We start from the raw sequence: 18010 nt of genomic DNA, 5'->3' as shown, positions 1-18010 counted from the left end.
GCCATCATTTCAGCCAAGTAGTATTAAAATTCCCACCACTAAATTAGAAGTTACCTCTTACAGCTTTCCGAAAACTCTTTCTACAGACGGTTTAGAAAGGTTTAGAAGAATGACTGGAAACTGTTCCCTGCAGTGAGAAAGACTTTCCTTCTAAAGCTTCCTTGGGATGAAAGATAAGAGGAGGACTCTTCCCCTTTCCTGAATCTGTGGCTAATGATCAACAATTAGAATCCTAGCTCAGATTTCATCATTTTAAAGAAATATTTTTTTAAACAGAGAACATAGAAAATGTTCCATCTGTACACTTCTCAAGTTTTTAAGAATGTTAAGTACTCATAAAACAGAACTACAGCAGCCATGGCATTGAGAGGGGAAGAAACCTGCAATGTGCTCAATCCTATCGCTTCATTTAGGGGCAAGCTCAAATCCGCCCAGAGAGGTTAAGAAACTCACCCAAAGTCACGCAGCAAGTGAGAGCCAGATTCTGAGCTATACTGCAGGACCCCTGTTTCCTTGTTTATTTCTCCTGGCCATGGCGCTGACCGGCCCCCTGCTGATAATGTACAGAAATGTGTATGGGGGGGCAGTGATAACAAAACAAACAAGAGAAGTATGGGAAGGAAAGAAGAAAAAGCAAGAAACAACCTGCCCACTGAGCAATCATCAGTCACTGCTGAGTGGAAATTTCCGTCTCCTCTTTGGAAGTTTAAGTTAAAAAAAAAAAAAGCATTTATTTCTATTTGCTAAGTGCTCGTCTTCTTCAAGTTTCGAACTTCACACTTGACTTTTGAATCAATGTTTATTTTCTAATGTAATCCCAGAGACTTTTGCTCCGACGAGGGGAACGACTCAGACTCTAGACATTACTTCCGAGCCCCCTTAGCAGCGTCAAGAACTTTATAAAAGTCTCTTTTATACCTGGAGGGAGTGAGAATGTCTTCCTAGAAACCGTCTGAGAGATTTATTTGCCTCGCTCTGAACGCCCGTAGCGTGCACTTGGAACCACACGTGTTCACTGCCCTCGGCCTTCCATATTTTCCAAGTCGATCTCAGGCTGGAGCGTGTTAGCCCTAAGTTGTGATTACATAAGCGGCGCCCCCTTTAAGAACTTCAATGGGGGAAACATAAAAACCTCATAAATAAAGGAGTTGATAAAAAATGCAAAGTATACTTTTTCTAAATCCGTAAGTGACAACATGGGGCCTGATACGCATGAGCCGGGGCGAGGAAGACACGTGAGCCCAGGTTGCAAACTCCTATACTATTTTCTTCAAAACGGAGGATTTTCTGGGAATGAGGCAGGCACACATTTTGGGGACTTTTCTTGGCCCTGTCGTCTCTTTGGGGACACAGGGGCAGCACGTGCTGATGAAGCATCGTGACCCCACGCGCATGGGCTTGGACGGGCTGTGCTTCCTCCAAGCCAGGGCTGAACTTGGTTCTGCTGCAATCCATCATCTCAAGATGTGACTTCCCCCGCCACCCCCCCCCCGGGCTCCTGGCTCACTTATTCATTCTCCTAGGCAGCGAGAAATGTATTACCGAAGATTCCATCTCAGTCCCACGATGGATTCTGCCTAATTGACCTGCATCCTTCCATCTCCCTCTTTTCTGTTTCTTTAGAAAGAAATGATGAAGAAAATGTTCTTGGAATGCGTTCCTGGCACAGTCCTGTGAGCTTTGCTTTAAATTGTTAGTGAAATGCTTGACATTTTTCCTTCACTTTATAAACATTATGTGCAAATCATTCAGAATCCTAATGGAAAGTAATTTCCCATTAATACAGGCTATAAAATGCCATTTTCTTTTGAAACTGTGCCCCAGAAACAAACAGTACAGGACCCCTTTACACTCGAAAATTCCACCCACGAATCAGCACAGCCCGATGCTGGAGTCGGGGGCTAAAGCTACGGCCAAGGGCAATTTCAGAGAGGCAGCTGGGGAGGGCACAGTGGAGACCCGGCTATTGGACGCCGAGCCTTCCGAGGAGCGTCTTTGTACATCTGTGATCTCTGGCTGACCACCGCTCTTCTAACAACTTAATGTGGCCAGGGACCTAGCTACTGGCCAAGAAGGAGGGGACAAAAGCACGGACATGCACAGTCTGGATGACAAAGCCAAAGAACTCACTGTCCTATCAGCATTTTCTTCTTCCAAGTCAGAGGCATACAACAGACTCCCTTTGCAACCACTTGCTGGCTGAGGATTCCCTGTGATCAAGAATCTTGGAAATAAATCATTCCCAAAGCTCTTGTACATTTTAAATGTTCCCCCAGTATTCCTTCTTAAGGACATAAAGTGAAAAATCTAGAAGGTAAAGGGTCCAGCTCTGCTACTTTCTGCCTCTGTGGCCTTCAGAAAATCTCACTCAACCCCTCTGAGCCTCTACTTACTCATCTGTAAAATGGGCATAGTAACAGAATGAGAAATGTGTAGGAAGTATTTAGTACATAAGCTGACCCATAGTAAGTACTCAGTAAGTGTAACTGCTGTATGTTACATTATTATTTGTTACTGTTTTATTTTCTACGAGCACCACTTCCTTACAATATTGTTATGGCCATGAAATGGATTTATACCATCAAATAATATATACCTGGCATATCTTTGGCACTCAAATGCTATGTCCTTATGCCCTTAAGTGATCCTTTAGTTAAAATACTTCTCCGCTGTCATAGAGTACCTCACTTTCCACACTGCCAGGCTGAGAGGTCAAAGTTAGCATCGCTACCGGGAGACAAGGACACCCTTTATCAAAGGAGAGCTGAGTCTTCCCTCCTAGCAGATGAGAGCAGGGCAGCCTGCGAGCTGGACCCTCGGTCCCGGGGTCTGCTAGCTGTCTTTCACTCAGATACGGTAGAGCGCGGGGAGGGCGAGTGATGGGCAGCCTGGGGTTGGACGCATTTTCAAAGTTTTTACTTAGTTTGTTTTTATATCCAGCTTCTTTCCAAACAGAAATTTTGAAGTGGCTTACAATAATACACACGTTCAGAATATAGTGTTTCTGGACCAGAAGTCGAAAAGCCAAGCCACAAACACCAGGGAAACAATAGATTTTCATCCAAACAAAGAGAACTTTTGAGAGAAAAAGGGGGGCATTATTAAAAACTAAACTAAAGCGACAGACACAGGACTGTCTCGGGATAGTTTACCTGGGCCTGTCCCAAGCAAACGAGGATGCACTGCAGCCTGGTGGAAGGGGAGGAGGGGCGCGAGAGGCAGCTGCAGCCATGGCCGCGGTCCCTGTGCTCAACCTTCACGTCCGGCACTGAGCTTCCCGGGGGCCAGGGGAAAACAGGGAATAAAATGTGGTGCACAATTTCTTTAAAGAAGGAAGTATACTTTTCTTCAAGGGCCATCAATTTTCCCTTCTTAAATACATTTTTCATTCAAATATTAAAGAATATCTTGAAAATGGGAAAATATTGCCCATAATCCTACTACCCTTTAACTTGGTCTACACGCAAATGTTGATTTGCAAAACTGTCCTCGCCATATACTTACAACTTGGTGTCTTTCTTCCACTCAACTATCATACCATAAACATTTTTATGTTTCTCCATAATGTCCATATTAACGCATTTGAATAGCTGCATAATAGTCCACTTGATGTACCCTTATCTCCTTAACGAGTATCCTACTATTGACAAATACATATAAACAAACACTGGTCATTGGGTTATTTTCACTTCTGACTTTTCATGTCTCTAGACAGTGCCGTAACAGATGGATGAATGGGCTATTGCTTAAATTATTTCCTCCAGATACATTTCCGGGAATGAAGCCACTGAGAATGCATAAACATTTTTATTAATTTTGATAGATACTGCTAAATTGATTTCCCAGTGAGTCACCCCAGGGCTCCGTAACCTACGGCCCGCAGGCCAAATAATGTTTTAGTGGAACACAGACTTGCCCATTCATTTTCAAATTGTCTACGGCTGCTTCCCACTCTAACCGAGTCCGACGCCTACGACAGAACCCACGAAGCCTAAAGGATTTACCACTTGACCCCCGACACAAGACATCTGCCAACTCCTAACTTACTTTAATATGCATTCCCCCCAGCAGTGTGGGCATGGGCGTGGGGCCACACTCTAACGGAAATGAATTATGTGGGACCCTACAGAGAGGTCAGTGAGAGACAGAACAGATGTTTTCTTCCTCAACAAACGTAGATGTCAGTGGTAGAAGCCACAAGCTAACCACCAAAACCCACGCTTGCTTTCTTCCCCGGGAATATGCACACAGGTCGGATGTGGCTCTCCGGCTTACCTCCCCCTGCCCCAGCCTTTGCAGCCAGGTGTGAGCGTCAGACTCTGCTCTTGCCAGGCTGGGAGCGGAAGCGAGTGAGCCAGTTGGGGCTCATTTCCTGAGGAGGAATCTCTAGCCTGGACTCCCATTCTTAATTTCTACCTTTTGAACCACTGTTTTCTGGAGTCTCTGTGGAACATTAACTATTCCTCCCTAACACAACCTAGTGCCAGGAGTGGGGTGCTCTCACCATCAAGTTTGGGGTGCTGACTCGGTGGGCAGCCAGTGATGAAGAAGGAGCAGGTGGAACATGTGTGAAAGCCGGTGACCCTCATTAGGTCATGGCAAAACCTTCGGTGAAGCTTTTGCCTAGGATAACTTTGAAAGCATATCGCATACAGTAGCTCCAAAGAGAAAAGCTTGTTGTACATGAGCTGCTCCTTGGTGCATCCGGCAAAGTACTGTAGGAAAGACAAGAACTGCCTGGTTTGTAAGCAAAGATACAAGGGAAGAGAGGAAGATCAGCGGTGGGGTCCCCGCACACTAAGAAAACCTAATTGCTTCTCTGTCCCAAAGAACTGAAGACAAGCAGGCTGTTATTCCAAATCATTCTGAGACTTCCTAAACCAAATGACAGCCCCGGTTCTGCAGCAAAGATTAAATTAAAGGCATTGCCTCCCCACTCCCACTCACCCACTGATTGAGACGGCCTCGAGGTGGCCTCCCTAAGTTAAGGAAGGCAAGATAAGAGGAAGAAAGAAGGTGGCCTTAAGAGCTCCCTCGAAGGACGGGACCTTGGGTGCGGTTACGAGCCCAGGAGCTAGAGACTGGAAGCTCAGTGTGTTTCTGAAGGCACCGGGTGTGAAAGGAAGCACAAGCCTAATCTGAACACATCTGCATCCCTTGAGCCATCCCTTGACCCTCAAGGCCTCCAGGGCGCAGCTTTCCAAAGCCTATTTCCTCCAACATGAAGTGAAGACATGGAAGATATGAAGGACTCCCAAGCAGGCAAATCTAGGGACCTAGGGGACAGAGGCCAAGGGAGGTCCCCTTGCACCCTCCAGAGAGCAGAGCCAGGGTCTAACCATGGCTAGGGGTCCTTGCAATTCCTGTCTCGCAGAATTCCATCTTGCTGGGGACTAGCACCTGCTGTGCATCTCCCACTGGCCCTGGAGTGGCTGCCCAGCTAGAGGCTGCTTCCCAGCTCGGCCACCGCCCACGGTCCTCCGATTCAGTTCTCATCCCTGGCTTGGGAGAGTGTCACTCTTGTCTCACTGGCTTAAGAGGACACATCTAGCCTGGATTGCTGTTCTTTCTCCTCTTCCCACTGGCTGGCATGGCGACAGCTAGGACAGTACCGAAGCCACATGATGAAGCTGGCGGAGCTGTCATCAGCCCAGGCCTGAGTGACTCCACAGACACTGGGAGCACCACACATCACAGACTGCTGCATGAGTGAGAAAGTCCTATTCTGTGGAGCACTGGTTGCACGTCGAGGTCTTAAAAAAAGTAACTGACGTCATAATTTTCTTATGATTCAAGGTTCTTTAGCCTTGAAGGGTCTATAGCCATTTGGAGCCCAAAGCCACCTTGGGCGACAAACAGCAGAGATGCGTCCAGTGGGACACACGTATTACCCTAACACGATACAAAAGAACTCTCCAGAGTACTATGCCTGAGTGTGTGCTTGGTAATATTTTAATGAAATCAATTTTATTCAAATAACTTTAAATGAAATGTTACATCAAAGATGTAAATTGAAAATTAGTGCTCCATGCCATAGACACTGTAACCAGGAGACTAATTAGGATGAAAAATACACAATTTTTTTGAGAGAGAGAGAGAGCAAGAGAGAGTGAGCAGGGGACGGACAGAGGCAGAGAGAGAATCCTCAAGCAGACTCCATGCCCAGTGCGGAGCCAGATAGGGGACTCGATCCCTCCACCCTGACATCACCTGAGCCGAAATCAAGAGTTAGATGCTTAACTGACTGGGCCACCCAGATGCCCCAAAATAGGCAATTTTATTAAATTCAAGCTGGGTACTCTTGCCTGCAAAAGGCTTTTAAGCCAAGGCTTATCTTCTCTGCTAAAACCTGACATTAAAAATATTCCAGTCCAAAATTCTGGCTTTATCTCCTTGAAAGCAGAATAATAAAAAAAACAATTGAGAAAAGAATAATTGTCTTATGATGCAGTTCAAAGTTCTTTACGTCTACAGCCACTTGGCATCCAAAGCCACCTTGGGCGACAAACAGCAGAGAGACGCGTCCAGAGGGACACACGCACTGAATGACCCGAGGGAGGCTGGCGCTGACGCCACAGACGGAGCACAAGAGCACAGACTTCCTTTCAATCTCGAATTACCATCAACCATAAGATAGGTATTTTTAAAATTTCCAAGTGATGCTGGGAAACAAGAATGAACACTGGTGGCAGACCAGAAATCGTGAAGAATGTGGGGAATCGCTGTGCGGCAGATGGAAGATTGAAGCCCAGAATGGTTCTCGAAGAGGGCTGCTCCAGAAGTGGGTGCTGAGGACGCCCAAAGCCCAGAGTCAGTGTGCACTGGAAGCTGGACGACCGACTGGCATTCTGGGAAAAGAGCGGCCCGGTGAGTCCTCCCATCCTGGGTCTGCACCAAGCGCCTGGGAGCCCAGGCATCTGCCTCCAGGAAGGAGGCATGAGGGCAGGGACCTGAACTAGAAAGTCGGGGCAGTGAGGATGCAAACACCCAGAAAACCAGAAACCAATGCCCCTCACTCAGCAGAGCATCCCTTATTCCCTCACAACCATGGAAGGTGGGCAGCCATAAGACACACTCATAGAAAGAATGATTAATATTCTTAGAGGGAAGTGAAGAATCTAATTATTTATCAAATTACATGTTAAAATTTAAAAATTTGACTACTGGTGTGATAAGCAGAGTAACAGCCATCTCTCCACCCCACCCCCAGATGTCCACATCCTAGAACCTTTGGATTCCTTCTTTACGTGGCAGAAGGGGATCTGCAGATGTGATTAAATTATAGATCTTGAGATGGAAAGATAACTGTGAACGACGTGGGTGGGCCCAATTTTATCACAATGTAATCACAAGGGACCTTAGAAGAGGAAGGCAAGAGGCTGAGAGTCAGAAAAGGAGGTATGACAATGCAAGCAGAAGTCAGACAGCTTGGAAGATGGCCCACTGCTGGCTTTGAACATGGAACGAGGGGCCACAAGCCAAAGAACACAGGCAGCCTCTAGAAGGGGGAAGAGATAAGGTAACAGTCTTCCCTAAAGCCTCTCGAAGGAACAGCAACACCTTGGTTTTAGGACTTCCAACCTCCAGAACTATAAGACAGACAATAAATTTGTATTATTTTAAGTTCATTCAACTGGGAAAAGAAATTCAATCGATGGACTAAATAAATGAATGGGTACAAGGAAGGAAATACACAAGGTGAAATTTTCTCAGAGGACAAAGTAAAAAGAACAGCTATCTAGAAAGCAAGAGGGAAAAGATGAGCCAAACAGAACGAGACAAAAGTTTCAACATCTAATAGGATATTAAAAAGAAAAAATCAGAGAGAATAAAGCAGGATATTTAAAGCATTAAAAAAATTTTCCCATCATTAAAAACAGTATGAGTGATCAGATTTAAAGGGTCAATGAGAACAAAGGAAGGGGAGGGGAATATAACCAATCTTCCCATAATTCTGCTAGAATTGCCAAGAGGAAGAGACAACTCCACAATTACAGTCAGAGACCGAAATACCCCCTGCTCGAAACTTAATATAAAAGACTAGACAAAATATCCACAAAGTACAGGTTATTTGAACTATGTTATCAAATAATTTGACCAAATTGGCATTTGTAGAACCCTTCACCCAACAAGGATAGAATACACATGAATTTCAAGTGAAGAACATTTACTAAGATGGATCGTATTCTGGGCCATAAAAAGAAAGTTTCAAAAAATTTTAAAGAGTACAAGTCATACAGAGTATGTTATCCAAGCAAAATGGAATTAATTGGAAATCTAAAACAGAAAGCTATGGAAAATACCCCAAATATGTGGAAACTAAATAACATACCTCAGAATAAACCATGGGTTAAAGAGGACATCGGAAGTGAAACGAGAAAGTATCTTGAGGAGCATGAAAACGAAGACAACATACCAAGATCTACGGGGCGTTGCTAACGTGGTAGCTCGAGGGAAAAACCAGCCAAACACACGGATTAGGATGGGAGAACTGCTTCTGCCTCAGCTTCTGCCTTAAGAAATGATACGAAGAAGAGCAAATGAAATCCAAAGAAGAAACAAAATACTAAAGATCGAAGTGCAACTCAACGAGCTAGAAAACAGCAAGCAATAGAGAACCGATGGAAGAGAAAACTAGTTCCTTGAGAAGAGCAGTAAGATTGATGCATCTATATGCAGAGAGAAGACACAAATTTTCTATCAGAAAAGAGAGCAGTGGCATCACGACAAGGTCTGCAGATCTTACAAGGAAAATAAGGGAATATATGAACAACTTTATGCCAATAAATCTGGCAACTCAGATGAAATGGACAAATGCCATGAAAGACACAAACTACCAAAGCTCACTCAAGAAGAAACAGATAACCTCAAAGCCTCGCATGTAGTTAAAAACCTTTGCACAGGGAAACATTTATTTAAAAGAGTAACAGAGAAAGCTGACAAACGCTGCCTCAACCAGGAGGTCAGCAAAGGCATCGACTAAAATTAACATCAATAATAATAATTCATGTTGATACCCTGAGAACAGCACTTGGCCTCTGTGGTCTTCCGATTCCATATCCCCAGTCTCACTATGAAAAAAGTATCAGACAAATCTCAATTGAGGGACATTCTACAAAATACCTGAATACTACTCCCCAAAGCTGCGGAGCTCTTAAAAACAAAGAAAGTCTTAGAAACCATCACAGCCAAGAGGAGTCTGAGCAGATATTATGACTAAATGTAATGCAGTGTCTTGGATGGGATGTTGGGACAGAAAAAGGGCATTAGGTAAAGACTAAGGAAATCTGAATAAAATACACACTTTAGTTAATAATAATGTATCAATACAGGTTCATTGGATGTACCAAACTCATAAGATGTTAATAATAAGGAAAAAAATAATAAGGGAACAGTTTTGGGCATATAGGAATGCTGCAACTTTACTACAGATCTAAAACTATTCTAAAATTAAGTTTATTTAAAAAAAAAAACCTTTCTCACAAAGGGTTTATCCCATGAATATAAGATTGCTTTAATTAATTTAACATAACTCACCATGTTAACAAACTAAAACAAAAAAACATATTATCATTCCCATCGATGCCAAAAAAATGCATTCCTAGTAAAAACTCTCAGCAAACTATGGAAAGGAATTCAATCTGATAGAAGGCATCTATGAAAAACCTATAGCTACCATCATACTTAACTATGAGATACTGAATCCTACCCCTCTTACATCAAGAACTAGGCAAGCATGTCCACACCAACTATTCTATTCAACAATATACTGGAGGTTTTAGCAGGTGCAAAAAGGCAAGAAAAACAAATAAAAGGCATCCTAACATCCAGTAAATCTTTACTTGTAGATGACATGATCATCTACACAGAAAAACTACAGGATCTATAAAAAAAAAACAAAAAACTGCTGAAACTAATAAGTGAATTTAGCAACATGGCAGGACACAAGACCAATATATAAAAATCAACTGTATGTCTACACATCAGCAATAAAAAATTGGTCACTAAAATTTTGTAAAAATGATGTTTAAAGTCATATGAAAAATATGAAGAGACTGATCTAAAAATGTATAAGAGTTATCTGCTGAAAACAGCAAAACATGGCAGAGAGAAATTAAGAAAACTGAAGTGGAAAATAAAGTAGACTGTGTTTAAGACGGGAAGACTCCGTATCGTTAAGCTGTAAATCCCCACCAAATTGATTTACAGATTCGACCTCAACCAAATCAAAATCTGAGCATGATTTCTTTTGTAGAAATTGAAAAACTAATCCTAAAATTCACACAGAAAAGCTACCAGAACAGCCCAAAGAGCTTTGAAAAAAGACCAACGTTAGAGGACTAACACCACCCAACTTCAAGACTTAGGATGAAGCTAGAGTAACCAACAATAAAAAGTCGAATGACAATGAAAATGTAACGATAGTGCACGTGAGATATGGCCATGAGTATTACTTTAATGCTCATAACATTGTAAATAATTGATATAGGATACAAAAATGGAAGTTATGGCTGAGGCTCCAGAACTATTAAAAAAAAAAAAAATGGACGTGCAGAAGACCACCATGTTGAACTTGCAAACACACAAACCAAATCAGAAGAGATGGGAAACCAGTTTTTACGACTCTTAACCCCAACCTTATCTATGCTATAGATAGGTCAGGAGATGGAGATCAGAAAAGGTTTTTAGAGAACTTGCTGGAGAGCCTGAAGGAGGGGGGTGTGTTTATGTCCCGCCTATTTCACATCAAGTCAAGGGAGACTTCTAAAAAGACCCACAAGAGAGCTTGAAATATGTTCCCTGGAGCTTTGAGAACAGAAGTGGTAGATGGAGAAAGAGAGGCGAAGCCAACTACAACCCTTTTGTTGACACCAATCTTCACCCTACAATAGGCCAGAGCTTCAGGAGGGGGAGCCCAGCTTCAAATCAAGACCCGCTTTGACGATTACACGAGGAAGCATTCTGAGTGCTGCCTAAGCCTGCATCCATACACTCAAGTGAACGGAGGACTTACATCACCCAAGAGGAGCCAGATAGGTCACGGGGTTGCCCATGTCTTCACCAAGAAGTAGAGGCAACAACATTTAACACAACAGCATGGGGTGGGGAGTGCCGCATGGTCAAAGTAATGGCGCCACAATGAGAACAGTGATTATGAGTAACTTGGAAGGACGAGGTGGGGAGGGAAAGTACATGGGAGGCTGAGGACAGGGAGCACAGTCTTCATCTGCCATATCAGGAAACCACAGATCTTATCCCAAACCAAAAAATCAAGAACTAGCAATAAAAGCATATGATTTAGAACAATGGAGCTAAATACCAAACAAAGAGTTGAAAGTGGGTTCTTCTGAGAGCAGGAAATGAAGACGGGGAGAGGGTAGAAAGGAAGACAGCTGCTTTTCATTAAAGGCCTGGTAGCACCCATTTTCTTTCTAGAACTATATAAACATATTGGTCCCATCATTTTTATTTTTTAATTGAAAAAAAAATCTCAAAAGATAGCAATAGTGTTGGAAGAAAATCCCATGGGCAGGTGTGTTACGGAGGGGTAGTCTGAAATCCATGGGCAAATGAGTGAACTTGGACTTGAGTCTCATACAAAAATTAACTCAGAGTGGATCGCAGACTGAAATGTAAACGTGTACAACTCTGGGGAGAAAGCACAGGATAACTTGTTCAGGGCTAGTCAGAGAAAGCTCAGACTTCACAACAAAAGTATGACCTTAGAGGGAAGAAATGAGAAACTGGACTTCACCACAATTAAAAACTTTTGATCTGTCAAAACCCCTGTTAGGAGAATAAAAAGAAGCTACAGGGTAAAAGAAAATATTTGCAAGCCACATATTCGTCAAAGGACTTGTACTTAGAATACATAAAGAACTCTAAAGTCACAACAATAGGGGCCCCTGGCCGGCTCGGTTAGACGAGCACTGGACTCCTGATCTCGGGGTCATGAGTTTAAGCCTCGCTTTGGGTGTAGAGATCACTTAAATAAATAAAACTTTAAAAAAACCCACAATAATAGACTAGGGGGAAAAACCTATTAATGTCCCCATATGTAAAGAACGTTTATGAATCAATAAGGCAAAGTAAACAACCTAAAGGAAAAATGAATAGATTACACAGACAGACAATTCGGACCTAAGAAAATACAAATGGCAAACTAAACTATGGGGTGGGGGGAGCTCAACTTCACTAGTTATCACAGAAAGGCAAATTAAGATTGAATACTCTTTTTTACCCATGATTGCTTGGCAAATATGGAAGTCAGATGACCCGGGTATGGGGAAACAGGCATTACTACATCAAGAGTAGTGTGCCTGTTTGGGAAGGGCATGTGGCAGTAGCTACTATCATTTAACATTTGCATTCACTCTAACTTAGCAATTTCACTTCCAAGGAAGACTTGCCCGTCAGCACGTGGAGGCAGACACAGTGTATTACTTTTAGCAAATAACTGGAAACAACCTTAGTATCCGTTAACAGGGAAATGGTATATATAATGGAGAGCTATGAAGCCATGAAAAAATAGGGGGATAGAGACAGATCTCTATGCATGACATGGAAATCACTCCAAGAGAAAGCAAGCTGCAAAACAATACACCCGGTATGATCCTGTACCTGAAAAACAGAAAATAATCTAAAACTGTGTGTCTATAGCGTGTGTAGACAGGGAGGGTTCATACCAAATTGTTAACAGTGGCTACATCCAGGGAAGGGACGGGGAGGGAGCTAGTGACCACGAAAATCTACAGCGTGACTTATACCATGTGAATGTTGTTTTCCTCCGTCGGATCATTTCATCCAAGAACGTATCTGTGTCATGCGTCCAGTAAAAAATAATGTGGCACTTAAGACAGTGCCTAGCATCCAGCAGGTGCTCCACAAATGCTCGTTCAAACTTTTTTTTAAAAAACTAGTGAAATATTTTGAAAGAGTTAAAAACGTAAATACAGAGGACCATGTGGCCCTGGTGCGCTGGCCAAGGTTTTAACATATCAGAAGGCAGTAAGTGGTAGAATTCTTCCTGGTGCCAGTTTTTGAAATTTGACCTAAGTATCCAAACCGAGGAAGCAGGAAAAGGGGCATTACTGAGAGGAAAGGCGGGTGGGATTCACCAATCAGAAAAAAAAAAAAAAAAAAATTCAGGGTCTTACGCGAATGCAACAGTAAGCAGACGCTTGTGGCCCCGCCTCCCTACAGGGCACACTTATGCCACACGGAACGGTCATCTTACCTGTTGTCTTTGCTGACGAGGTGCTGGACACCCCGTTGAGCTCACTAGGACTCCTTTTGATGGGCCGTGGCTTATACTCTCGTCTGGGGACACTGGATGCAGCTGATATTCTGAAACACGCATGTTAAGATCAGTCAGACATTGGATGGAGAAAGCCACGCCTTCCAACGAACGTCTGCACTACCTTGGGGAACCTATGAACTTGCGGGAGAGGTGGTGGTGGTGAAGGGGGTCATTTTTACATATTGACTCGTGAGTAGCTCAAAGTGATAGGTGCAATATCCGCGGCGTAGTTTTCCAGCTATATGTTCGAAAGTGTGGGTCTCTCACAGAGTCTCCGAGGCACCTGTCCAGTGCCAGGGTTATGCTGGGCACCCAGCAGCACTAGCTGCCTCTTCTCCCCTTCTGCTCATGGAGAGAGAAGTACAAACGTGGTCCTGTGAGCGCTGCGCGCCCCGCCCACAGAAGTGGGTGCTTCAGAGACCGGCCACACCCGGGAATTCTGCCGCTGATTTAAGCAAACACCCCTTCATATGTACTCGTGACCATCATCCCAGGTAGAACAATATTCTATTACCAAACCTCGTCAAGAATGGGGTAGTTTTCTTCACCCGTTATATTAATAGGGTTACTGTGCCTGCTACCTGTGATATTACTAATGTTCAAAGGAACAGAGACTATGTCATCATTCAAGCCTAAGGGAAACGGCCACCTTGTCTTGATCATTCAGAAGAATTTTGACTCTTCCAGGACGTCTCTGAGTCAGTATTACGAACTTGGCCTGCTATCTGTACTGGCGAAATAGAAACGCATCTTTTCCCCAGATATTTACATACTTTCTAAGTATCATCTCACGCTTCTCCACACCCCTACATGTTGGCAAGGAGGTATCTGCCATCGCCACCCCAAGCTTAAGCTCTTAAATCAGCAATGCACCTGGGACAGTGTCTGGTTGCCCTGAATACATGTCACGGCAAAGGGCTTTCGTGAAACAAAAAAGGAGAAAAGCTGCCAGGTTGTTTTCCCAGCTCTGTCCCATCGGCCAGAGCCGCGTACTCATTACCTTCAGGGCTGTCCCACGCCCACCCGTGAAAGCCAGCTAAGAAAATTCAAAACAGAAAGCCGCAGGGGGAAGGGGCAGTCGGAGGGACAGGCAGACGGAGGGACAGACAGATGGAGAGGCTGATCGGATGGAGTTTACTCGGCATCCCCGGGGCCGGCAGGGCACGTGAAGGCTCCTACCGCATCTGCAGCTTGCTCTGTAGCTCCTGCAGGATCTCCGTGGACTGTTTGTGGTACTCTAAAGCAGCCTCTATAAACACGGCCAACTGGCTGACTTGCTCTACCTGCAGCGAAAGTGGAAAATTATCCCAAGGCCTGTGTAATATTCGGGGGGGGGGGGCAGCAACCAGACCCGGCTTCGCAGGGAAGCCCTGCGTCTTCCTCGGCTCTGGTCCATTTCAAGTCCTTACACTGCGTCATCATCACGCGGGTCGTGGTAGAAAGCTGTATGTTCTGGAAAACCATGTTCAAATTTATTTGCAATTAAAATTTGATTTAACTCAATAAAAGCTGGGGTTTTTTTTTCCAATTAGATGACACTCTCAGGAGATTTTTATGCTCTAAAGTTCACAGATCTGAACACAGAGATAAATGACGTGGGAAGCCAACATTGAGTAATGAACCTCTTCCTTAGGAGAATGTCTCTACGGGCATCTTGTCGCTAAGTCCCATCAGGAAGCTAAGTGAATTCAGCCGTTCTCACTTAAGAAAGGAAACCAGGGGCAGCGTGGGCACCGGGCACTTGCCAGCTCCCTCCGTGCCTCGTTGCCGCCTGCACAAAATCATAGCCCTGAAACAGCCGGAAGGGATGAACTCTACAGCCTCGGGCATTTCTCGTTCCCTTGAATCAAGACATTCACGAAACGAGTGACCAAATCCCAGTGGACGGAAGAACTCAAGCAGAAAAGCTCTATCACATAAGAAAGCCTGGGCGACCGGGGGATGCATGGATTGAGGAAGAGACGTCTCCCGTCGGAGCCTCCCCACTTCCCCCATGTGTCCGAGCAACCGCTCCAGAAAAGCGGGGTTCGTGTCGCTGACGCTGGCAGGCCTCAGAGGCAGCACCTGTGGGCTGAGGTGATAAGGACCCCTCAAGAGCGCCGTGACCTCCAGATCCGGAGAAGGACACAAACCAAAATCAATCCCCCTCTTCCAAAGGTTCGGCAGAGCCTACGCCTCATGCCCACGTGCCAAGCAGCCTGGGGACAGAGTCAGCCCTGCTTATTCACCCACATGCATGCGCCCCGTAAAACCAACCATGGCTTCGCTCCCCTTCAAAGACCCAAGCTGCTTCCCTTTGTTGCTCAGACCCTGCGTTGGCAGCCCACACGGTCACTCCCTTACGCACGCATACCGGTTGAAACACGGGTCCGGCACGCACTTGAGACGCCCACAGCATCCCACCGGTGCCCCGCTGTGACCTGCGTCCGAACAAGGAAATCCCGCTGTGTTTCACTCACTTTGCCACGCTGGCGGCTGGAAGAGCACCAGGCCTAGCCTTAAATTTCCCAAAACCTAATAACCAAAACAAAGACAGGCTGGCCCCTACGAAATTCTAAGGATTTCTTAAGTCTCACCTCTCTGGCTTTCACTTTTTTTTTTTTTTTAAAGATTTTATTTATTTATTCGACAGAGATAGAGACAGCCAGCGAGAGAGGGAACACAAGCAGGGGGAGTGGGAGAGAAAGAAGCAGGCTCATAGCAGAGGAGCCTGATGTGGGGCTCGATCCCAGATCGCCGGGATCACGCCCTGAGCCGAAGGCAGGCGCTTAACCGCTGTGCCACCCAGGCGCCCCTGGCTTTCACTTTTAAACAAGTCTGGTGCCGTGGCCCCACTCGACCATAGCAGAACCTCCCGCAGCAGGAAATGTCCTCCCCAGTGCAGGGGAGCGGCGTGCCGGGTCCAATCTGTGCCACACTTCACTGCCTTGCGTCAAGTTAACTTCTATTTTAATACCCACTTTGAAATATGTTTGACATTTCTCTTTTCAAAGGAGCAGTGGAAAAATGGATATTCCTGGAAACATATGGGGGGAGGATGGGGGAGAGGGAAAGATCACCAGCTCTCCTGTCTGGTTAGCTAAACCAAGTTATGTACTCTAGATGCATTCGTCACTATTCCTTCGATGGCTGACTTTGGGAAGGAAAGGAATCCCAAGGCCCCTTGGAAGACAACAGCAGTGCTGCCCAGTGCCTGCATACAGTAGGTGCTCAATGCAACTACTGGAGAGGCGGTACAACACTGCAAAGCGTCTTGCTGGCAGGGAAGCCACGTGGTGCCACAAGGGGCTGATGAGCCTCCCTGTGCCGGAAACCGGAGGCCTCCCGCTGTCCCCGGGCCACAAGCAGCAAGGTGCGTGCGGGCGGTCTCTGCTTCCCAGCCACAGTGAGAATTCGACACCTGGACAGGCCGAACCAAGGTAGCGATAAAGCCAGGCCTTGCGAGTACCTGTCCAGAAGGTGAAGCGTTTCTTCCACTGGCCACACCGCTCAATCTGGCAAATCCTCCTGCTGACCCAGGGAAGGTCACCTGGGATGAGGATGAGAAGACAGGTGGAACTGCACTCCCGGCTGCGACCGGCACTGCGCCTTTGCTGGCGCCACCCTGGGAGTGAAGCGTGACCACGCACTGTGGAAGGGGTCACACCACATACACAGAGCTCCCGGCTCAGAGTGAAGGACACTCGCTGTCACAATGGGTCACACCTGGCCAGGCGCCTGAAGCAAGAAACTGAGACTTGCCAGTAAGCTGCAGGAGAAGGAGGGAGGGGCCAGGGACAGGCCGCGGTGCTGGCACACGGCGGGGCGAGGACAAGGACGCTACCCGGGGTGGGGGTCGCGGAACCAGAGGAGTTTGTGGTGGACGGAAATATGGCCCCCAGAGACTCCCAAGCCCATCTCCCCAAATCTGTGACTATGTTACTGTCCACGGCGAAGGAGACTCTGCGGGTGTGATTAACAGTCTTGAACTAGAGGATGACCTGGATTGTCTGGGTGGCCCAGCGTCACCACAGGGTCCTCGAAGAGGAAGGCGGGAGGGTCAGAGTCAAAGAAGGAGGTGCATCAGGGGAGGCTGAGGCAAAGCAAGAGGTGTGAAGATGTACGTTGTGCCACGTGTCACCAGTCCCTTGAAATTTCTGCAGTCAAACGAGTCTGAGAAGCTCCCCGGCGCAACCTGTCTCAGGAATCTATTAGAGATCAAGTTTTCACATTATCATAGAAAGACTGAAACGTCTTGTGATCAAGAAAACCTGCCTGGTTTTGTCCGCGCGAGGGTCTGCCAAACTCATTTGACCATAGAGACGTTATTAGTACACCTACACCAGGCCGTGGAATGCATTTTGGAAACTGCCACTCCAGACCAACGGAAAGAACCAGGAATCTGCACCCCGGTAACCCCACTGTTGCGGGAGCCCACGGATGGAGGGTGCATCCCCAGGCAGGAGATGTGCACCAAGAGAGCTACAGAAAACTGCAGGGGTCGGACCTCCCGGGCCTGGAATGGGGATCTTCCAGGTGCTCTCTCTGGCTCCTGCCAACGTCAAAGACCTACACTCCATGACGTCAAGGGGTGAGGAATAAACTCTGCAGAGACAGGGGAGTGTTAACAGGCCTGCGGGGGATACACCATTCCCAAGAAATGGTGAAGGTGGGCAACCAACCTGCTCAACTTCCCGCACCCCTACCTCAGAGCGAATTGTGGCGGGCACA

At 45.9% G+C, this 18010-nt stretch overlaps 1 protein-coding gene across 2 annotated transcripts in view; it reads right to left on the bottom strand.

Annotated features, from left to right (window-relative positions):
• SH3GL3 (SH3 domain containing GRB2 like 3, endophilin A3) overlaps nucleotides 1-18010 on the bottom strand; it is a 128465-nt gene that overhangs the window by 11452 nt on the left and 99003 nt on the right. For both annotated transcript variants that reach the window (XM_040642872.1, XM_040642873.1), the window contains 2 exons: nucleotides 14480-14583; nucleotides 13238-13347 (listed from right to left, as the gene is read on the bottom strand). In XM_040642872.1, the coding sequence (XP_040498806.1) occupies nucleotides 13238-13347; nucleotides 14480-14583 (214 nt within the window). The remainder of the gene's footprint in view (nucleotides 1-13237; nucleotides 13348-14479; nucleotides 14584-18010) is intronic.

The sequence above is a fragment of the Ursus maritimus genome, unplaced genomic scaffold (assembly GCF_017311325.1).
Source record: "Ursus maritimus isolate PB19 unplaced genomic scaffold, ASM1731132v1 scaffold_27, whole genome shotgun sequence".
NCBI lineage: Eukaryota > Metazoa > Chordata > Mammalia > Carnivora > Ursidae > Ursus > Ursus maritimus.
This window is presented reverse-complemented; position numbering and strand designations above follow the sequence as displayed.